Source organism: Monodon monoceros, unplaced genomic scaffold (genome assembly GCF_005190385.1).
Source record: "Monodon monoceros isolate NGI ecotype Baffin Bay Population unplaced genomic scaffold, NGI_Narwhal_1 Super_Scaffold_18, whole genome shotgun sequence".
Taxonomy (NCBI): domain Eukaryota; kingdom Metazoa; phylum Chordata; class Mammalia; order Artiodactyla; family Monodontidae; genus Monodon; species Monodon monoceros.
Genome location: NW_021703774.1, coordinates 123,722,447 through 123,746,714, shown reverse-complemented (window position 1 = coordinate 123,746,714; position 24,268 = coordinate 123,722,447). Strand labels below are relative to the sequence as shown.

General features: G+C 35.4%; 1 protein-coding gene and 1 non-coding gene across 2 annotated transcripts in view; one reads left to right on the top strand and one right to left on the bottom strand.

Moving 5' to 3' along the window:
• The window catches only part of WDR78 (WD repeat domain 78), a 117,619-nt gene that overhangs the window by 78,828 nt on the left and 14,523 nt on the right, over positions 1-24,268 (bottom strand). Inside the window, 4 exon segments of the mRNA XM_029228003.1 lie at positions 4,534-4,673; positions 7,380-7,536; positions 13,091-13,203; positions 14,549-14,733. Coding sequence (XP_029083836.1) covers positions 4,534-4,673; positions 7,380-7,536; positions 13,091-13,203; positions 14,549-14,733 — 595 coding nt within the window.
• On the top strand, positions 1,510-1,581 carry TRNAE-UUC. Its single transcript has one exon. It is a non-coding gene; the product is annotated as a tRNA-Glu (tRNA).

The following is a 24,268-nucleotide window of genomic DNA, read 5'->3' as shown; positions in this document are numbered from 1 at the left end:
AATTTCTATCTTTATTGATATTTTTTATTTGTTCACACACTGTTCTCCTGGTTTATTTTATCTCTTTGTCCATAGCTTCCTTTAGCTTTTTTTTTTCTTCTTTTTTTTTTTTAATACAATTGATCTAAAACCTTTGCCTAGTAAGTTTAATGTCTATACTTCCTCAGGGAGAGTTTCTGTTCATTTCTCCTTTGAAAGAGCCATACCTTCTTGTTCCTCTGTATCCTTTGCAGTTTTTTTTTGACAATTGAACACTTTGAATATAATTATGTGGTAATTCTGGAAATCACTCTCTTCCTCAGGATTTGATATCATAGTTTGCTGTGAGTGGTAGCTGTTTGTTTGCTAAGTGATTTTGCTAAACTATTTTTGTAAAGTCTGTATTCTTTGTCACGTATCATCTCATAAGTGTTTGTTTTTTAGCTTTTGGTCAGTTAGTGTCCTGACAGAGATTTCCTTGAACACCTGGGTTTCTTCCCACTCAGAAGAAAAAAAGGAAAGAAAGAAAGGAAAAAAAGAAAAAAAAAAAAAGGGAAAAAAACCCTCCCAGTCTTTGCAGATGGGCTCCATGTTGGGGAATTCCTTCAATGCTTAGACAGGCTGCTTAAAACTATACCACAGCTTTCACTTCCTACTTGTACTGAGCCTAGAGATCAGCCAGAAGTGAAAGTTTAGGATCTTTTCAGGTCTTTTCTGAGCATGCATCCTGCCCTAGGCATGTGCATGACTTTCTGAATTCCTCTGTATATGCAAGCCTTTTTCAATACCTTAATTTCCCAAAGGAAGTCTCTCCCAGTTTTTTCTTCCAGGCTTTCAGTGTGTCTCTTGTTTGACTCAGCTGCATTATTTTGCCTTAGGTAGCAGTGAGTTGTTCATCTGCCTTACAGTTTTTTGAAGAATGCATTATGCTTATCACCTGAGAGAGTTCTGGGTTAGGCAAAAAAACCCACAAATGCCTTAGGTCAATCCTCCAGGTAGCCCCTAGACAGGTTAAAACATACAAACCAAATTCTTTGAGAATACGGTCTGTTCTGTTCCCTCTGGAACCAAGGGCCAGGGTCTCACACTGAGAAGGCAGGCTTCTATCTTTAAGACTACCACTCTACTGGGGAGGGGAGTGGGACAAGAGCAAGTAAAGATGCCACAAAGCTTTCCTACTAATTGTAAGTTTCTCTTTTCTTGATTTAGCACCTGCTTAGAAGTTTGTCTATTTTAATCTTTTTAAAGAATTAGCTTATGGTTTTGCTGAGTAACAAAGGCCATTAAGATTATAACCTTTCTTCTAATTACCCTTTTGGCCACAGCATTCAGAAGTTTGGCAATGCAGTGTTCTCAGAGTTGTTAATTTATAAACATTGAAAGATAGTAAGTATAGTAGTTAAGAGAACAGGTTCAAGAACCAGAGCGTCTGGGAGTATCGTTGTCCACCATAGTAACTGAGTGACCTTGGGCAAATTAGCTAACATCTCTTTGCCTGTTTCTTCTTCTATAAAATGAGGAATAGGGAGTTCCCTGGTGGTCCAGTGGTTAGGACTTGGTACTTTCACTGCCATGGCCCAGGTTCAATCCCTGGTTGGGGAACTAAGATCCCGCAAGCCTGGGGGTGCGCCCCCCAAAAAAAAATGAGGACTAGTAAGAGCTCCTACCTCATAGGGTTGCTGTGAGAATTAAATCAGTTAATATACAGGTCTACCTCATTTACTGCACTTTGCAGGTATTGCATTTTTTCCAAATTGAAGATTTGTGGCAACCCTGCATTGAACAAGTCTGTCGGTGCCATTTTTCCAACAGCATTTGCTCACCTCATGTCTCTATGTCACATTTTGATAATTCTTGCAGTACTTAAACTTTTTCATTATTATATTTGTTATGGTGAGGTGTGATCAGTGATCTTTGATGTTAGTATTGTAATTGTTTGGGGGTAACACGAACCATGTCAATATAAGACAGTGAACTTATTCTATAAATGTAGTTTGTGTTCCAACTGCTCCACTGACTGACTCATCCCCCATCTCTCTCCTTCTCCTCAAGCCTCCCCACCTCCTCAGAAATGACAATATTGAAATTAGGCCAATTAATAACCTTATAATGGTCTCTAAGTGTTCAAGAGAAAGAAAGAATAACACATCTCACTCTAAATCAAAAACTAGAAATGATTAAGCTCCGTGAGGAAGGCATGTTGAAAGCTGAGAGACCCAAAGCTAGGCCTCTTGCACCAAACAGCCAAATTGTGAATGAAAAGGAAAAGTTCTTGAAGGAAATTAAAAGTGCTACTCTAGTGAACACATGAATGATAAGAAAGCAAAACAGACTTATTGCTGATAGGAGGAAGTTTTAGTGGTCTGGGTAGAAGATGAAAACCAGCCACAACATTCCCTTAAGCCAAAGCCTAATCCAGAAGAAGGCCCTAACTCCCTTTAATTCTATGAAGGCTGAGAGAGGTGAGGAAGCTGCAGAAGAAATGTCTGAAGCTAGCAGAGCTCATGATGTTTAAGGAAAGAAGCCATCTCCATAACATAATAGTGCAAGGTGAAGCAGCATGAGCTGATGTAGAAGCTATAGCAAGTTAACCAGAAGACCTACTTAAGATCATTAATAAGGGTGGCTATGCTAAACAACAGATTTTCAATATAGATGAAACAGCCTTGTATTGGAAGAAGACAACACCCAGGATTGTTACAGCTAGAGAGGAGAAGTCAATGCCTGACTTCAAAGATTTAAAGGACAGGCTGACTCGCTTGTCAGTTAGGAGCTAATGCAGCTGATGACTTTGGGTTGAAGCCAATGCTCATTTACCATTCTGAAAATCCTAGAGTCCTTAATAATTATGATAAATCTATTGTTGAGATCTACTACTCAGGAAAAAAACATTCTTTTCAAAATATAACTGCTCATTGACAATGCACCTGGTCACCCAAGAGCTCTGATGGAAATGTACTATGAGATTCATGTTGTTTTCATGCCTACTAACACAACATCCATTCTGCAGCCCATGGATCAAGGAGTCATTTTAACTTTCAAGTCTTATTATTTAAGAAATACATTTTTGAAGGCTATAGCTGTCATAGATAGTGATTCCTGTGATGGATCTGGGCAAAATAAATTGAAAACCTTCTAGGAATGACTCATCATTCTAGATGCCATTAAGAACATCTGTGATTCATAGGAAGAGGTCAAAATATAAACATTAACAGGAGTTAGGAAGAAGTTGATTCCAACCCTCATGGATGACTTTAAGGGGTTCAAGACTTTAGTAGAAGTAACTACAGATGTGGTAGAAATAGCAAGAGAACTAGGATTAGAAGTAGAGCCTGGGGCTTCCCTGGTGGCGCAGTGGTTGAGAGTCCGCCTGCCGATGCAGGGGACATGGGTTCGTGCCCCGGTCCGGGAAGATCCCACATGCCGCGGAGCGGCTGGGCCCGTGAGCCATGGCCGCTGGGCCTGCGCGTCCGGAGCCTGTGCTCTGCAACAGGAGAGGCCACAACAGTGAGAGGCCCGTGTACCGAAAAAAAAAAAAAAAAAAAAAAAAAAGAAGTAGAGCCTGAATGAATTGCTGCAATCTGCTTCTTATGGATGAGCAAAGAAAGTGGTTTCTTGAGATGGAATTTACTCTTGGTGAAGATGCTGTGAAGATTGTTGAAATGACATCAAAGGATTTAGAATATTACATAAACTTAGTTGACAAGGCAGTGGCAGGGTTTGAGAGGACTGAGTCCAATTTTGAAAGAAGTTCTACTATGGGTAAAATGCTATCAAACAGCATTACATGCTACAGAGAAATCATTCATGAAAGGAAGAGTCAATCAATGTAGCAAACTTCATTGTTGTCTTATTTTTAAAAAATTCTGCAGCCACCCCAATCTTCAGCAACCACCACCCTGATCAGTCAGCAGCCATCAACATCAAGGCAAGATGCTCTACAACAAAAACATTATGACTCACTGAAGGCTCTATGATGGTTAGCATTTTTTAGCAATAAAGTATTTTAAATTAAAGCATATACATTGGTTTTTTAGATATAATGCTATTGTACACGTAATAGACTATAGTATATTATATGCACTGGGACATTTTAAAAATTCATGTGACTAGCTTTATTGCGATATTCACTTAACTGGAGTGGTCTGGAACCGAACCTGCAATATCTCTCAGGTATGCCTGTATGTGAAAAGCCTAAAATAGTGCTTGGCATGTTTTAAATTTTATTAGTTATGGTCGATATGCTTTGTTACAGTAAACAATCAGTTTCTATAAATGTTTCATAAATGTTTGAAGAATACAGTTCTATGATATAGTTTGTATAAAAATCAAGATAATTATATTATTCAAATCTTCTAAATTTCTATTTATTGCTTGTAACTTAATTGTCAAATTCTGAAAGCTGTAGATCACAGCACCCAGCTATTGTTGTGATTTGGCCAAATCATTTATATTTTTGCCTTATATACTGTAGTATTGATTTGTTAATCGACAGACTCAAAGAATATATATTAAAATATGGTAATTTAGCAAGCAGAATAAAACATAAATTACCTTTGTCTTCCTTCATGATTTTGTCACATTGAACGTGTTTATTCTTTGGTGCTCCATTAATAGTCTGCATCATCCTTTCTACATATAAGTCATTGCCTAATCTATTTCGACAAAGAGTCTCATAGTTCTTGTTTCTCCGGCTATAAAAAGTAATATATACTCAACTTATTAATAAAAATTAATTTTTACCACACATATCTTTTTATATTGATATTATGCTTTTTCTTAAAATTACCTTCTTTAATGTGGATTGCACCAAAAAATGAAGTGAAAATTCAAGACACTTCTTAGGGAAAGACCACATTAAACTACCTCCAAAGGACTCTTTTACACTATATCCCCCGACATCCCTACAACTTTCGGTCCCCACCAATAATATCCTAGCACTATCTCCACATAGGTTTTATGAATTTTGATTATAGACATAAAGCTATAAATTTCCCTCAAAGTACTACTTTTGTGTCATCCTGCAGTATTATTTTCATAATTGTTTTGTTCTGAGTATTTCTTTGATTTCCGTTATGATTTCTTCTTTGGTTCATGAGGAATTTTCAAAATGTGCTTTTTAACTTCCAAAAGCATATGTGAATATGCATCTATGTTTTAGTTGAGATTTATGTAATTAATTTTTAACTTCATTCCACTGTGGTCAGAGAATTTAGTTTGTCTGACACTACTTCTTTGAAATTTTTGAAACCTTGCTTCATGGTCTTGTACATGGATGATTTTTGTAATTGTTCCATGTGTGATTGAAAAGAGTGTGTATCATCTAATTGTTAAATTCAGAGTTCTATATATGACCATTAAATTATGTTTTTGGTTCAAATTTTCTATAACTATACTAATTTTATCTGATTGACTTATCAATAATTAAGAGAGGCATATTCATACCTCCTACTTTAATAAGATACTTATCAAGTTTCCAGTTTTTGCTTTATATATTAAGAGGTTATTTTATTAGGAGTTTCAAGTTTAGAATTATTATACCTTCCTATCATTATGAAACCACACTCTTTATCCCTAATAATGCTATTGGTGTGTTTCTCTGTAGATGATGTGTTCTTTATATTTTTCCTTCTGTTTTTAAAATCTTCTTTTAATATTTGGTATTTTGGAGTATGAGTACAATGCGTCCCATTTGTGTGTGTGTGGATTTCTTTTTATTTATTCCTATTTCTGTGGAATGGTGTTTTTCAATAGTTTGGGGAATTACTTACTCTCCTTGAATAGTAACTCTCGTCCATTCTTTCTATTCTGCCCTTTCGGAACTGATTAGGTGTATGTTAGACCTCTAGTCTATTATCAATATCTATTTAATATCAAAGATTAAATCAATATTTAATATCAAAGATTAAATCAATATTTACTTTTTAATTTTAACAATTATAAACATACTTTATTTTAAAATTCTTTTTAAATTTTTTGTCTTATAAGTAATCATTTTGATAGTTTCTTAGTGTTAATGATGTTTTAACTCTATCTTTTATTTAAATATTTCACATATATTTTATACTTTATATTTGATAATATCATTACCCATAGTCCTCAGGATTTAGATCTAGGAATTGTTATTTTTAAAATTCTCATTCATAATGACTTGTTTCTTTATTGGTTTGGTGTATTTTTACTAAACTCAAACTGAATGAATCTTAAGAGTCTAAATGGGATATGCTTTCCTCCAGAGAAAATTTGTATTTGCTTATGAGATAACTGAGATCCTTGTAAGGGTCTTGGTTTAATATAAGAATCTCTCCTTCAGCTGTCTCAATTTGTGGGGGATCCAAGACTTACTGGTGGACTCTAAATCCATGTGCTAATATTAACATTTGCTTCTAGCATCTCTCCCTCTATGATTTCAGATCACTTATCTATCCCATTGTTATTCTTTTCCTTTCCTTTTTCTGGTCCTGGGAGCTTTCCCTTATGTCCCATGAGCTTTAAAAGTACGCTGTTTGAGTTATAAAGCAGAAACTAATACACCATTGTAAAGCAATTATACTCCAGTAAAGATGTTAAAACAAAAAAAGTATGCTATTTGAGATCTAATTGTACTATATTATATAGTCTAAACAATTTTACAAGATTTTATATTTGAATAAAAATAATACCATAAAAATTATTTTAGTGATGAATTTTTTAGTACTATAAATCATATTCATATTATACTTGAAGAAAACTAATCTGAACAATTATATTAATAATCTATTTATGTAGCTGTATTAATTTCAGACAGAGCAGACTTCAGAGCAATGAAAATTATCAGAGATAAAGAGGGGCATTACATAATGATAAAGGGGTCAAGTATCCAAAAAGACATAACAATCCTTAATGTGTATGTGCCTAACAGGAGAGTTTCAAAATAACATGAGGCAAAAACTAATGATCCATTTATATTCATTAATAAAGAGAAATGGAAAATCTACTCTCAATAGTAAATTCAGTCATTTCCCCATAACATATTTTCCCTTTTAAGTTTTAAATATAAAAAATGACAGTCATTTCTTTTTAACTTGAAAATAATTCATATATGCATAAAAGAAAAAATCATTAAAACCTATACTGAGACTTAGAAGCCTCCTTTATTTCTTTTATTATTTAACTTAGTAGCTCACCTACTTTTTAAAGAATATGGTAAAGCTATGGGTTCCTCTTCTAGGAAAAACATACAGCATAAACACTTTACATGTAATTTCATGAGGCACATATGTAACTTTATATACGATTTCACCAGGCACATATACCACCAGTGTTTATCCAGAAATCCCCAAAGACAGAAACAAGGATAAGAGCCTCTGATTTAGCATTTAAATTACAAAAGCAATGTAAACAACTGAACAATAACATACCTTACTTTCTCAGCTTCTTCAGATCCTACAGAAACCATGACTGTTGGTAGGTTAAAAAAGTTCATCGTTTCTGTCTCTGTGAGTATTATCTCTATAGTCTTCTCCAGGTCTTCTTTTGTTACAATTTTTCCAGGTGTTGCCCTAATAACTTGTAAATCTAAAATACATGACTTAATAAAAATCATTTACTAATTGTTATTTTTAATTTTCATTTCATCAAAATACCATGACGAGTCATACATTGCAGGTGGCATTACATGGTCCAGGAATAGGCCATGTTGTGAGATGTAGTCTATTTAATCCCTCTGAAGCCAAACTGGATCCTATGGCTCATAAACCATCTCTGTTGCTGATACATCAAGCCTACTCCAATCTCAAATGTGTAGTCATGACTACAAGGGCATCCCATTACATCTATCCTATAATATTAACAGGGAGATTGGGGTGAACAACTATTGATACAACTCAAGAGACATATGGGCAAGTGTATTTCCCAGATAATATGCAACCCTTCTCTGAGCCCTGAAGCTAATTTCTAGTCTATATCTACAACAGCCTTTTATTCTGTTTGTCCTTCTTACTGGTTGACTTTTGATTTAGATTACAGCTCACCTCTAATCATCTTCACCAAGAGCTAAAAAGACTCTCCAGTGAAAGTTGTGGTTAAATATAGGAGAAAAAGAGGCTCAATATCCATGCAAAACATACACTGAAAAGGGTTAGCCTCAAGCCTGTAGTCTTGTCAGAAGTCCAAGATTCTTGAAAAATTTCACTGAGGATGGAGTGTCAGGGCTAGAGAGTTTGGACTTGGTTGTATGGGTAATAAAGAGCCATGACACAGTATATAGGTCAGAGTTCAACGTTTTCTGTTAAAAACAGCATGTGAAGCAGGGATACATGAGGCTTTGACATGGGTAAAGCTTGAAAAGCTTTAGGAAAACAAGACTTAAGGGTATACACTTTCCAGAGATTAAGGCTCAGTCTCCTTAAAAAGGCCCAAAGCCTGAGAAAAACACTCTCCTTATAACCTAAAAAAAATACAAGCTACTAATTTCACAAACCAATCATCAACATTTGGAATGGCTAAATAAATAATAGTATACTCATCTATGAATATTAACTAGTAATTAAATATGACATTAAAAACATATGAAAATGTTTGTGATAAAATGTAAAGTGACAGAATAATCCAGGACAAAACCCATGCTATGGTTATAACAATTAAAATACTTATGCATATGGAGAAGCTGAGGAAACAAAATTTTTAATTGCTAATCCTTTATAGTATTGGATGATTCTTCTTTTAAAAGATGCTCTTTAATTTTTATTATTTATGCAATAAATTTAAAATATGAGGGAGAGGGCTCCCCTGGTGGCGCAGTGGTTGAGAGTCCGCCTGCCGATGCAGGGGACACGGGTTCGTGCCCCGGTCCGGGAGGATCCCACATGCTAAGGAGCAGCTGGGCCCATGAGCCATGGCTGCTGAGCCTACGCGTCCAGAGCCTGTTCTCCTCAACGGGAGAGGCCACGGCGGTGAGAGGCCCGCGTACCGCAAAAAAATAAATAAATAAATAATAAAAATAAAGTAAAATATGAGGGAGAGATGATTTATATAAGCAAATCTAGCTAAGGTAGATATAAGGTAAGTGAAAAAGTAAATGAATTACCCATATGGACACAACTGAAGATATATCTAGTTCAAACTGTTCCTTTTATCAGTGAAGAAAATGAGAAACAGAGAGGCTAAGTGAGAAGTTTAAGGTCACAAAGGAATACTGGCAGTTTTGAGACTAGAAATTTTGGTTCTTTTTTTTTTTTTTGTGGTACGCAGGTCTCTCACTGTTGTGGCCTCTCCCGTTACGGAGCACAGGCTCCGGACGCACAGGCTCAGTGGCCATGGCTCACGGGCCCAGCTGCTCCGCGGCGTGTGGGATCTTCCCGAACTGGGGCACGAACCCGTGTCCCCTGCACTGGCATGTGGACTCTCAACCACTGTGCCACCAGGGAAGCCCCTAAATTTTGGTTCTTGATACTCTAAACTTTCTTTCTTTAAGAACACCAGATCTTCATCTATGATTTAGTTACATATACCTTAAAGTAGCATTATGGCACAGATATGCTAATTATAAAAATGAATGATCTTACAGTAGATAGAACCTAATAGGGGACTTCCCTGGTGGCGCAGTAGTTAAGAATCCGCTTGCCAGGGCAGGAATAAAGACACAGACGTAGAGAATGGACTTGAGGACACGGGGAGGGGGAAGGGTAAGCTGGGACGAAGTAAGACAGTAGCACTGACATACATACACTACCAAATGTAAAATAGATAGCTAGTGGGAAGCAGCTGCATGGAACAGGGAGATCAACTCGGTGCTTTGCGACCACCTAGAGGGGTGGGATAAGGAGGGTGGGAGGGAGACTCAAGAAGGAGGTGATATGGGGATATACGTACTCATATAGCTGATTCACTTTGTTACACTGCAGAAACTAACACAACACTGTAAAGCAATTATACCCGAATAAAGATGTTTAAAAAAAAAAAGCATCCGCCTGCCAATGCAGGGGACACGAGTTCGAGCCCTGGTCCAGGAAGATCCCACATGCCGTGGAGCAACTAAGCCCGTGCACCACAACTATTGAGCCTGCACTCTACAGCCTGCAAGCCACAACTACTGAGCTCGCGTGCCACGACTACCATGACTAGGTGCCATGCGCGTGCTCCGCGACAAGAGAAGCCACAGCAATGAGAAGCTCGCGCACTGCAACAAAGAATAGCCCGGCACGCCACAACTAGAGAAAGCCCACGTGCAGGAACGAAGACCCAACGCAGCCAGAAACAAAAATGAAAAATAAAAGATATACCAGATTATGTTAATGTGCAATCAAGACTGAGAAATACTAATCTACCAGGTGGTAGAAGTAGAATTGTTTGGGTGTGACTCAGTTTAGAGACTTGACTTTGTGGTTAGAATTCACCAGCAGGCCAAGACGATATAAACATCTATATTATTCTTCAAGGCTTCTGGAAGTGAAGTTTTGTTACGTTTGTTTGTTTGTTTGTTTTTGATGTAGACAAATAGAGGTAGACCTCAAGGAAAATCACTACATAAAGATTTTCTTCTTTATCTTAAGAGGAGTGCAAATCCATTGGAGGGCTTTAAGCAGGGAGAATGAGATTAGATTGTGTTCTTAAAAAGATCATTCTAATAGGGATACAGTAGGATAATTAGTTGGCTTAGAAATCCCACTAAGGGATTAAAGACAGAAAGAATTTTAAGGGAGTTTGGGGAGACTGTTGTAAACTATTGACCACTCAAGAAAAGAATCTAGTAACCTAGCAACAATCTACACTACCTTGACGAAAGACCAGGTGCATCCAAGCACCAGGCACGCTCAAGCCACAAACGTCATTGTTAAAACACAATAGATATATGGTCTGAATCTTGTTACATGAAGTCAGGGAGTTAGTAGTCCTTGAAGAGTAGCATTTCTGCAAGACAGAAATATAGGTGAAAAAGGAAAGAAAGTAGGTGAAAGGGGACATTATACCAAAACCTGAGATGAATTACCATATATTAGTATATGTCACCACCCTTCTGCTAATATACATATTTAAATAGCGTCATGACCGTCCCCATTAGACCATACAGGGTCAAAGGAGGAACTAGTGATTTAAGCCTTGACGTCTACCCAAAACTGAGGAAGAAGGTGGTCTTCTCTTCCCACCCCACTTCTTCTTTGATTATAAAAATGTAACGCTCTTTGTTCTCAGGGCTGTGCTCCCTTGCCTGCCCACTTGTAGCTCTCACAAGTATCCTATGCTAATAAACTCACTCTTTGCCTATCGCTTTGCCTCATGCTGAATTCTTTCTGCAAGGAGAAAAAAGAACCTGAGCTTGAGTAAGTCCTGACACCAGGTGAGCAGCTTCAATTAAAAGACAGTGGATCTGAGTCCCCTCCTAAGTCAGGGACCCCAGTCTGAGGTGTGGCTGGGCTTGAGTCCCATTCCATGGGTTCAAGTCCCATCCTGTCGATTCAAGTCCCAATCTGAATTTTGGCTGGGTTCGAGTCCCATTCAAGGAGAGCAGGTTCAATTCTGCATACAGTTTGGAAAAACAAATTGGAGGGTGGCAAGAATATATGTAGAGACTGCTGGGGGAGCTTATGACAATAATTCAATTCTTTGTCCCCTCCTGAGAGGACGGGCATCTTCCTACAACAGACATTGCTAATTGCTTAAGTTTTCATTGCTAAGCCTTTCTCCCTTCCCTGGCCTCTTTCCATTAATACAGGCTGAGAAATAAAATGTGTGGCTTTTCCAGCCTCTCTTGAAGCTAGTGGTGTCAATGTGACACAGTTCTGGCCAATGAGATTAAAACAGAAATATACAGGAAAAAGGAAGCCTTCTGGGAAAACGTTTACTTTCCTGATAAATGAGGGAGATGTGACTGGTGCTACTGCCTTTCTCCTTCTTTCTGCTTTTAATGTGGATATAATACCCAGAGCTGGGGCACATATCATGAGACCATGAGGCAAGAAAGAAGAAGAAAAGGCTTACGAAAAGAGAAGAGCAGAGCTTCCAATCCAGATTCTGACACAATTAAGCCACAAAAGCAAAGCCAAAAGCTACCTACCTTTAACTTATTTTAATGTGGAAAAAATGGTAGTTGGGTATTCTGTTACTTGTCAGAAGCATTCTGTTACATATGCTAACACCAAATAGAAGAGTCCATCAAGCACTTTTCCAACCTTATTAATATTTTCACTAATCCTCATTATCTTCTTAGAGGAAAAGACATCCTGACCCTCAAGGAAGTACCCACTTCTTCCAGCACTTTTGGTCAACCATTATTTTCTCATTCTTTTAACTTTACTTGCATAATCCTTTGCATTACCTCATGTTTTATCCTCTGCCTGGAATGGGCCTCTCCTTTTGTTCTCCTGACGAATTACTAATTATCTTTACAAACCCAATTCAAAAGTCAATAATGTTCTCTATGAACGTTCTCTCATTTTTTGTTTTCCACTTCACAGTAGTTAATATTTTCTTTGTAAGTACTCCCATCACATTCTGCACATGTCTTAATATGGCATTGATCACAGTGTATCACAATTATTTGTCTCCTGAGTTAGAAGCTGAGCTCTTTTAAAACAGGGTCTGTGGGACCTCCCTGGTGGTGCAGTGGTTAAGAATCCACCTGCCAATGTAGGGGATACAGGTTCAAGCCCTGGTCCTGGAAAATCCCACATGCCAGGGAGCAACTAAGCCCACGTGCCACAACTACTGAGCCCGCAGTCTAGAGCCCGCACACCTAGAGCCCGTGCTCTGCAACAAGAGAAGCCACAGAAATGAGAAGCCCACACACCGCAATGAAGAGTAGCTCCTGCTTGCCACAAGTAGAGAAAACCCGCATACAGCAACAAAGACTCAATGCAACCAAAAATAAATAAATAAAAAAAATATTTTTTAAAAATTAAAAACAAAAAAAACAGGGTCTGTGATTACTGAGACTGGTGGTGCAAGAAAGTCACTTGAGAATTTTAAAAAATATATAAACATTACCCTGGTAATTCTCATGTAGCTACTGCACAGGCCAGTATTTGGGAATGATTACCATAGTTCTGCTACCTCAAGCACCCAAAAAATAATGAGCATATTTGCTAAAGAAATAATGAACTGTTACTGAAATAAAAGATTGGATTTTCATTACCTGTAAAACTAGCCAACCTTTCCCGTTTAAAGGATGGTTCTTCTAGGTCTTCTACCATTGATTCAGTAGTGGATGTACTTGACTTAGAAACTGTACTGCTTCCTAAAATTGACCTTTAATAATGAATAACAACATTATTTATTTAGATGTCCTTATGGGCAATTAAATGTATAAATGAAAACATTATCAGATTGAGAAATCAAATATACTGTAATCATATGAGCAAAGTTGATAAAAATAAACTAGTTCTTTAAATATTGAGTTGATTTTTAATGTTCTTTAAGTAAAAAGTCATTTTAAATATATTTTAGAAATAAAACATGTCAAACCTATGCCTAGAGACCTTCAATGGATTCTCAACAGTATGTTTAGGATAAAAATCCAAAACACAGCCTACCTACCGAGACTCTCTGTCTTATCTTCATTATCAATATTCTCTCCCCCCACTTTTTTTTTAAGTTTCTCAAACTTATGGAGCTCTCTTACCTCAGGGCCTCAGCCTGGAGTAGTCTACCCTTCATTTTTCACCAGGTTTCTGCTCATTTTTCAAATCCCATATTAAATGCAATTTATTCAATTTGATAAATGTCCTCTCAAGACAATTTAAAATAAAATTTATATACTTCGTGGGAAATCAATACACTGAAGAATCCAAAAATAATTTCCTTTAAACATAGAAACTTAACATTACTCCATGATATTACATACTTTTTTCCTTTCTATTTATAGTTCCAACTGCCCTCCAAAAGGTTGGGTTCAGTTTACTGGAATATCCTTTGTTTTGCGGAGAACTCCCATGGCTTCTGTATGCTAATTTGGAGGCAGACTCTAGAGCAGCATATTTTCTCCTAAAATTTCGTGCTTAGTTAACATCTGGAACTTTTAATTTATCAGATTGAAAGTTACACACTAAAGTATTTCCCCATAATCTTTAGATTGTTTTAGGAGTACTGTTTTATTATGGCAAAGACTGCATTTCTCTATTGGAAGCAGTAAAAATTTTCAATTGTATAAGTATCTATATATGTAAATGCAAAACATGTCATTTACCAAAAAAAAAGTTATAAAACAAGAGAGAAATCAAACCCTAGGAGAACAAGGATTTGTACGGAAGAATAGGGAGGGAAAAAAAGGAAAGCTCCTAAACTGCAGCATAAAAGAAACTGAAGAAAACTGAAGAAACATGGCTGTGATGCTAGGTCGCATCTTTTGGCTCCTCAGGAAATCTTGAGTAAAATCTGTATATTTTTTCACAAATGTTTTGGTGTAAGTGTAGGGGAACACTTGACATGCAAGCTCTACATCTAGTTAAAACATGAGAGGAACACAGAGGTGGCACACTAGGATGAGAGAACAGAGCTGGGAGACTGGGGACAACTGACATCTAAGTTACATATGTGCAACTTAAATGAAAATACATAAGATATAAAAAAAGAATCATAGAATAGTATACTCTACCTTGTAAACTGCCCTAACGTACTAGGATTTATTGTATTCTGATAAAGGCTATAGGAAGCTATAAAGTCTGATGTACGTGATCCTTCTTGTGATGTCAATAGTTTATTTGGCTTTGCTGTACCAGTATATGGATCTGGATGGTAAAGAGGTCTGGGAGTAACATCAACTCCATGTATATCAGTCACCTGTAGAAAATAGTTATTTAAAATAAAATAAGTAAAAAAGACAGGGTTTCTGAATGATAGGTCCTAAAAAACAGAGATAAAAATAGTAGAAAAAAGATAAATATAATGTTTGTAGGATAGGACAAACATGAAAAATTGAATGATAAAAGATGTTATGCTTAAAAAGTTTCTTAACTGAGGCATACACTTTTTAAAAAGTCTTATTCATGTTTTACCTATATATAAGAAATATATACTAATTTTGAGAAAATTCAAAAATATAGAAAGATAATTCATTCAGATTGTTAATAATTTGGTATATTTAATTTTTTTATGTATAAGCTTTAAAAACCAAAACTTTTCATTTAACATTTTATTAATAAACATTAGCCAAGTTATTACACATTTTTGGCTTATTTGTTTTTGGTTAATTTTTAATATTTTTAATTATGAAATTTAACACATACAGAAATATAATTAAAACATAACCATATAGTTAAATAATACAAAGCAAATGTTCTTATAATCACAACTAAAGTAAAAAATTAGAGCATTGATAGAACCTCTAGGAGACTTTGCCCCTCCTAGATCACAAGCAGCTCCCCTGGCTTTTGCTTCTTCTGGCTTACTGCCTCTCCTTCCTCCCCAGTGAATATCATTAACTTGATTTTGGTAATTATTTTCTTTCTTCTTTTTAAAGTTTTATTAAGTATGCATTCCTAAACAATAGCACTTACTTTTTATAACTTATATTGAAGTAAAATATACATAGAGATGTGCACATATAAATGCACACCTTAATAAATTTTCATAAACGGAAGACACCCAGGTACCTAGCATTCAGATTTAGAAACAGAAAATTACCAGCATCTCAGAAGTTCCTTCCATAAGAGTCAATATCTCCCACCAAAGGTAATGATTATACTGACTCCATGGATTAGTTTTGCCTGTTTTTGAACTTCACTTTGATGGAATCATGAAGCACATACCCTTGGTATCTGGTTTCTTTTTTTCAATGTTATATTTGTGAGAGCTCTTCATATTGTTAAGTATAGCTGTAGATGGTTCATTTTCATTGTTGTACAATATTCCATTGTGTGAATATATCACAATTTTATATATCTATTTTATTGTTCATGGACATTTCTGTAGTTTCCAAATTTTTGGCTTTTACAAATGATGCCACTGGGCTTCCCTGGTGGTGCAGTGGTTAAGAATCCACCTGCCAATGCAGGGGATATGGGTTCCAGCCCTGGTCCAGGAAGATCCCACATACTGCAGAGCAACTAAGCCCATGCGCCACAACTACTGAGCCTGAGCTCTACAGCCCGCGAGCCACAACTACTAAGCCCATGTGCCATAACTACTGAAGCCCTCGCACCTAGAGCCTGTGCTCCACAACAAGAGAAGCCACTGCAGTGAGAAGCCCGCACACTGCAACGAAGAGTAGTCCCCACTCACCGCAACTAGAGAAAGCCCGCGAGCAGCAATGAGGACCCAACGCAGCCAAAATAAATAAATAAATTAATTAATTAAAAAAAACCAAAAACAAATGATGCCACTAAGAAGATGGTTGTATGTGTGTTTTGCTGACTATACTGTATGAATTTATGTTGGGTGTATACCTGTGTGAAATTCCTGGTTATTGGATTATTTATATGTTCACATATAGTAGATACTGCTGAAAGGTTTTCCCAAGTGGTTCCCACCAACAAAGTATGAGAGTTCTGGTTGCTCCAGATTTTGGTTAGCACTTAGTATTGATATTTACCAAGTTTATCAATGTAATTTAGTTTTGCCTGTTTTTAAAATTTATATAAATAGCCATATATTATAATGGAATTATCTGACATCTTTTGTTCAACAGTATGCTTTTATGTGTCTCTCCATGTTGTTGCATGTATAATAGTTCATTCATTTATTGGTGACTGTAGTCTGTTGGATTAGTATATCATATTTTATCTATCTCTTTTACTTTTAACAGACATTGAATTGTTTCCCAGTTTTTGGCCATCATGAAAACTGTTTCAATAAACATTAATGTGAAAGCATACTGTTAAACATGAAAATATATTTCTGTAGGGGATATATAGATGTGGAATTGATGAGTCAACCTGATTAGATAACACCAAACTGTTTTCCAAGTTGATTGTAAAACTTTTCAAGATTGCCAGCATTGTGACAGTTGCTGTTACTCTACATTCTCATCAACAACTAGCACTGCCAGATTTAGAAATTTAAACCAGTATGGGTATAGGTATACAGGTATCTCATTTCGACTTTAATTTTCATGAAATTGAACTTCTTTTCATGTGCTTATTCCTATCTTGACTTCCTTTTTTTTGAAGGAAAATATCCCATACAAGTCCTTTGCACACTTTTCTGTTGAGTTCCGTCATTTTTTAAATTGATGATAGAGTTCATTAAATGTTCTGACTATGAACCCTTTCTGTTTTATGTGTTGAAAATGTCTTCTTTCACTGTATGGCTGAATTTTCCTTGTAGTGTCTTTTAATGAATAGAAGTTCTTCATCTTAGCGTAGTCAAATTTATCATGTTTTCCTTTATGGTTTACGCCTTAGATGTCTCATCCAAGAAAACATTCCCAATCCTGAAATTATGAAGATATTTTTGCTTTTCATGTTTAGATCTATAATATACCCAGAATTGAGTTTTCTGTATAGTATGAGGAAGAAAGCCAATATATTTTTATTCCATGTGAATACCCAATTGTCTCAACAAGAATTTTTGAAAATCCTGTTATTTCCCCATTACTTTCTAGTGCACATTTATTATAAAACAAGTGTTTATATGTGCCTGAGTCACTTGTAGGCTCTCTGTCTATACCTTTGTTAATGTTACGCTTTATATAAAACTTGGTATCTAGGAGAGCAAGTCCTTTCACAAAGTTCTTATTCAAGGGTATCTCGGTTATACCTAAGCTTCAGCAGCTTTATATAAATTTTAGACTTACCTTGACAAGTTCCTGAAAAAAATACAATGAAAAAAAAACTGAGATTTTGACTGAAATTGCAAAGAATCTATAAATCAAAATTTGGGTATAATTGATATACTTACAATACTGACTCTTTCTATGCATAAACATGTTCTAGCTCTCCATTTGTTTGGGTCTTGTTTAATGTCTCCCAGTAAAATTTTATAGTTTTTACAGTATAGGTATGTGCATCTTTGCTATATTTATCCACAAGTACTTAATACATTTTAGTGCTATTATAAATGGTATTATTAGAAAAATATGTAATTTTTGAAATGTGTGTTGCTGGTATATAAAAATATAATTGTTCTTGGTTGTTTTATTTGATATCCAATAACCTTGCTAAACTCTGATTAATTTGATAATTATTAATAGGTGATTTAAAATTTTACATATAGATAATTGTGTCATTTACAGATATTCAATGTTTCGTTTCTTTCTTTCCAATGCTTACATTTTTCATTTCTTTTTCTTGCCATACTGAAATGGCTAAGACTTCCAAGAATGTTGGATAGAAGTGGGTGGATCCTTCTTAGGAATGCTTTACCATTAAATACAACCAGTGCTGTAGGATTTTATAAATCAGATTAAGGAAGATCCTTGTGATTGCCAGTTTCATAAGAACATTTTAAATCATGAATAAATTTTAATCTTATCAAATAAATACTTTATGTATTGAGATGATCATATGTTTTTTCCTTTAAGCTATATATGAATGTGGTGAATTACACTAATGGATTTTTAAATGTTAAACCAATCTTTCTTGGTATAAATGTAGCTCATGATATACTATCTCTTTTTATTGTTATTGAATTTTGTTAACATTTTATTGAGGATTTCTCCATCTATGTTTGGAGATATTGACTTGTAATGTTTCTTTCTCATACTGTTGTAGTCAGATTTTGATATCAAGATATTTCTAGCCTCATAACATGAGTTCTGGAGTATACCCATTTCTTCTGTTCTGTTTTTGTCCTTATGTGTTTGGCATATATCACTAGTGAAACCATCTGAGCCTGGAATTATCTTTGAAGAAAGATTTTAAAATTACTCATATTAATTTCTTTAATATCTTCCAATTTTCATTTTTGTTTGTCTCTTGGTAAAATGTAAGTTTTTAAGGAATCTTTCCATTTTATATTCATTTGCAAATTTTGCAAAATTTAAAATTGGCATAAAGTTACACACAATCTGCATAATTATCTTTTTAAATAGCTTTTAAAGTGTACAAGTCAGTGGTTTTGAGTGTATTCACAAATATGAGCAATCATCACCACAGTTAATTTTAGAAATTTTTTATCACCTCAAGAAGAAACTCTGTATCCTTTAACTCTGATTCCCTAACCCTTGTCTTCCTCCCAGTCCTAGGCAACCACGTAGGTATTTCATGTCTCTATAGATTTCCCTATTCTGGACTTTCATGTGAGTGGCATCACATAGTGTGTGGTATTTTGATTGGCTTGTTTCATTTAGCATAATGGTTTCAAGATTCATCCATGTTGTTGCATGCATCAGTACTTCATTCCTTTCTGTGGTTGAATAATATTCTACTGTATGAATATACCACATTTTGTTTAGCCATCTGTCCACGGATGGACATTTGCGTTGTTCTCACTTTTTGGCTATTATGAATAATACTGATATAAACATTCATGTACAAGTTTCTGGGTTGGAAATATATCTTAATTTCTCTTGGGTGTATATATCTATATGTAGAATTGCAGGGTCATATGATAACAGTATGTTTAAACACCTGAATTACTACCAGACTGTTTTCCAAAGTGGCAGGACCATTTTACATTCCTATCAGTAGTATTCTGATTTCTTGATATCCTTGCCAACACTTGTCATCTGACTTTTTGATTCTAGCCATCCTACTGAGTATGAAGTAAAGATCACACTGTGGTTTTCATTTGCATTTCTCTGATGACTAGTGATGTCAAGTATTTTTCCATGTGCTTTTTGACCATTTGTATACCTTCTTTGGAGAAATGAGCATTCAAATCCCTTGCCCAATTTTTAATTGGATTTTGTCTTTTTATTATTGAGTTGTAATTCTTTATATATTCCCGATACAAATCCCTTAACAGATATATTGTTTGCAAATATTTTCTCCCATTCTGTGGGTAGACTTTTTACTTTATTATGTTCTTTGAAGCACAAACATTTTTAATTTTGGTAAAGTTCAATTCATCTGGCTTTTTTTCTTTTGTTGTTCATATTTTTTGTGTCATATCTGAGAATCCTTCGCCAAACCAAGGTCATGAAGGTTTACCACCATGTTTTCTTCTAAGAGTTTTTAGTTTTAACTGTTACATATGTCTTTGATTCATGTTGAATTAATTTTTATATGGTGTGAGGCAAGGGTCCAACTTTATTCTTTTGCATGTGGCTATCCAGTCATCCCAGCACCATTTATTGAAGACTATCCCTTCCCTCTTAAATGGTCATGGTACGCTTATCAGAAATCAGTTGACCATAGATGTAATGGGTCCATTTCTGGACTCTCAATTCTATTCCATTGATCTGTATATCTATCCTTGTGCCAATCAGTACCACACTATCGTGATTTCTGTTGCTTTGTAGTAAATGTTGAAATTGGGAAGTGTGAGTCTGCCTACTTTAGTCTCCTTTTTCAGGACTATTTTGGCTATTCTGGGTTCCTAGCAATTCCATATGAATTTTAGAATCAATTGTCAATTTGCACAAGGAAGTCTGCTGGGATTCTGATAAGGACTGTGTTGAATTTATAGAACAGATTGGAAAGTATCACCATCTTAATAATGGTAAGTCTTCCAATTCATAAATTTTGGATGCTTTCCCATTTATTTAGATCATCCTTAATTTCATTCAGTAATGTTTTACAGTTTTCAGAGCTTATGATGTCACTTCTATTATTAAATTAATTCCTAAGTATTTTATTGTTTTTGATGTTATTGTGAAAGAAATTGTTTTCTTAATTTTCAAATTGTTTATTCCAAGTGTAAAAAATACAATTTATTTGTATATTGATCATGTATCCTGCAACCTAACAGAATCCATTCATTAGTTTTAATAGTTTCTTTTTTTGTTTGTTTTTGTTTGTTTGGCCATGCCACGGCTTGCAGAATCTTAGTTCCCCCACCAGGCATTGAACCCGGGCCACTGCAGTGAGAGCGCTGAGTCCTAACCACTGGACCGCCAGGGAATTCAATAGTCTTAATAGTTTTTTAGTAGATTTCTTAGGAGTGTCTATATGTAACATTATGTCACCTGCAAATAGAGATTTATCTTTTCCTTTCCAATTTGGTTGCCTTTTTTTTCCCCCTAATTGCCCTATCTAGAACCTCCAGTACAATGTTGAATAGAGTGGCAAGAAAATTTTGTCTTGTTCCTGATGTCAAAAGGAAAGCATCCAGTTGCATGATTGAGTTGATATTAGTGGATTTTTCATAAGTGTTCTTTATCAAGTTGAGGAAGTCCCTCTACTCCTAGTTTATTAAGTGTTTTTATCATGAAAGGATGTTGAATTTTGAAAAGTGCTTTTTCTGGATCTAGATGATCATTGCTTTTTATTCTACTGATATGAGATGTATTACATTGATTTTTAGATGTTAAAGTACTTTGCATCCCTGGGATAAATCCCATTTGGTAACTGTTATGGGCTGAATTGTCTCTCCCCACCAAAAAATTCACATGTTGAACCCCTAACCCCTAGTACCTCTAAATGTGACTGTATTTAGTGATAGGGACATTAAAGAGATAATTAAGTTAAAATGAGGCCATTAAGGTGGGTCCTAATCCAATATAACTAGTGTCCCTAAAGGAAGAGTAGATTAGGACACTGTTTAGGCCATACAGTCTGTGATATTATGTTATGGCAGCCTTAGCAGACTAATGCACTCCAGGCATATAATTCTTTTTATATGTTAGATTTGGTTTGCTAGAATTTTGTTCAGGATATTTGCACCCACATTCATAAGAGATATTGGTCTGAAATTAATATTGAAATTAATGTGTGTCTCCTCTAGACAGCCTATCATTGGATCATGTTTATTAAGCCAGTCTGACAATCTTATGCCCCTTATTTGGATTGTTTAATCTATCTACATTTAATGTTTTCTTAATATAGTTGGATTTATATCTCCCATCTTACTTTATGGGTTCCATATGTCTCATGTCTTTTTTGTTCTCTATTCATCCTTTATTACTTTTTTCTGCATTGAGTGAATATTTTCTAAGGTAGCATTTTAATTTTTTAATGATCTTTTCATTATATTTTTGAGGTTTTTCTAGATGGTTGTTCTAGGGTTTAACATACACATCTTGTCAAAATTAGCTTTGGATTTATATCAGCTTAATTCCAGTAATATATTGAAATATTACTCCTATATAGCTCTATTCACTATTTCCCCCTTTTGTGGTATTATTTTTATGTAAATTACATGTATTACTGTTACAAAATATAAGAAAACAGAGCCATAATTATTACTTTTCATTTTGTCATCATTTGCTTACATTACAGCTTTGTTCCCATCCACCTCCTGTGTGCTATTACTGCCAAATACATAACACATATATTACATTTCTGTGTCATAGATCCAATAATACATTATATACATGTTATTTTATATAATCATTTTTCAAATCAGTTAAGAGGGAAAAAAGGAGGAAATGCACTAATAGTTGCATTAATTACATGATATAATAGTTGTTGTAATTACATAATTGTGTTCACTGATGTTCTTTGTATGGATATGAATTACCATCTGAAGTTACTTGTTTTCAAGCTGAAGAACTTCCCTTAGTATTTCCCGTAAGGTGGGTCTGCAAGCAATAAATTCTTTCAGTTTTTGTTTATCTTGGAGACTCTTTATTTCATCTTCATTTTGGAATAATAGCTTTACTGGATACAACATTCTTGGTTGAGCTTTTTCTTTAACAACTTCAAATTTGTTCTCCTCTGCCTTCTGGCCTCATTGTTTCTGATGAAAAGTTATCTGTTAATCTTATTAAGGTTCCTTTGTACATGATACACACTGTTTTTCTCCTGCTGCTTTTAAGATTTTCTTCTTGTCTTTGACTTTCAGCATTTTTACTATAATATGTCTGCATTCATTCATTCTTGGACTTCACTGAGTTTCCTGGATATGTAGGATATTGTTTTTCATTAAATTTGGGGTGTTTTCCATTATCTTTTTGAATATTTTTTCCTTTCCTTTTGTGTCTCTCTTCTTCTGTTACTCCCATTATGCATATGTTGGTGTGTCTGATGGTGTTTGATGGCTCTATTCATTTTTCTTCATTCTTTTTTTTCCCACTCTGTGTTTGTCTTGAATAATCTCTATTGATCTATCTTCTAGTTTGCTAATTCTTGCTTCTGTCAGTTAAAATCCATTGTTGGGCTCCTCTAGTGAATTTTTAAAGTTTCAATTATTGTACTTTTCAGCTCCAGAATTTCCATCAGTTCTTTTTTATAATTTCTGTCTCTTTATTGATACTTGATGTAACATGATCATACCTTCTTTTACTTCTTTAAAGCATAGTTTCTGTAATTCCATGAAGCTATTTATAATGGCTTCTTTTAAATCTCTGTTAAATTTGACATTTGCTTCCTCCCACAGACAGCTTCTGTTGCCTTTTTTCTTGAGTATGGGTCATACTTTCCTATTTCTTTACATGTTCCGCAATTTTTTGTTGGAAATCAGAGATTTTAGATAATATATTGTAGCAACTCTGGGTACTGGAACTTCCCTCCTCCCTAGAGCTTGTTATTTGCTTGTTTATATTTTGTTTAGTGATAACCTGGATTATTTTAGTGAGGTCTGTTTTCCCATTGCAGGTTGAACAGTGTCCCCGAAAAGAAGATATGTTGAAGTCCTAACCTCCAGTACCTCAGATTATGGAAATAGGGTCTTTGCAGATTTAACTGAGTTAAGATGAGATCATTAGGGTGAGCCATAATTCAATGTGACTGATGTCTATATAAAAGGGGGAAATTTGAACAGAGGCAGAGGGAAGATACTGTGAAGATAATGGGGAGAACACAATGTACAGATAGAGGATTAGAGTGATGGATCTACAAGCCAAGGAGTGTTTGGGGTTATCAGAATCTAGGAGAGAAACAGATACTTCCCTAGCATATTCAGAAGCTGCACGCCCCTGCTAACACCTTGATTTCAGACTTTTAGCCTCCAGAAGTGTGAGACAATAAATTTCTATTGTTTGAAGTCATACAGCTGTTGGTACTTTGTTAAGGCACTCCTGGGAAACTAATATGCCCCCTCCCAACACCTACCCTGCAGTCCTGTTAACACACTAATGTTGCTCCTCAGGGAGGTACAGCTTTGGGTATGCCCACAACCATCCTGCGATGACAGCGCTACTGGTAGGGCTCTCTTCCACACTTACTCTGACCACACTCAGCTGTTAACTTCACTAGTCGCCAGCTGATTGCTCTATTGTTTTCAGCAATGCCCTGGGGCATAAATTCTCTACGGACTAATCCAATCAAATTGTGGCTCCTTCCAGGGAAGTTTCTGATGCCAATGTTCAATATTTATTCTCACTACAGGAAGGCTT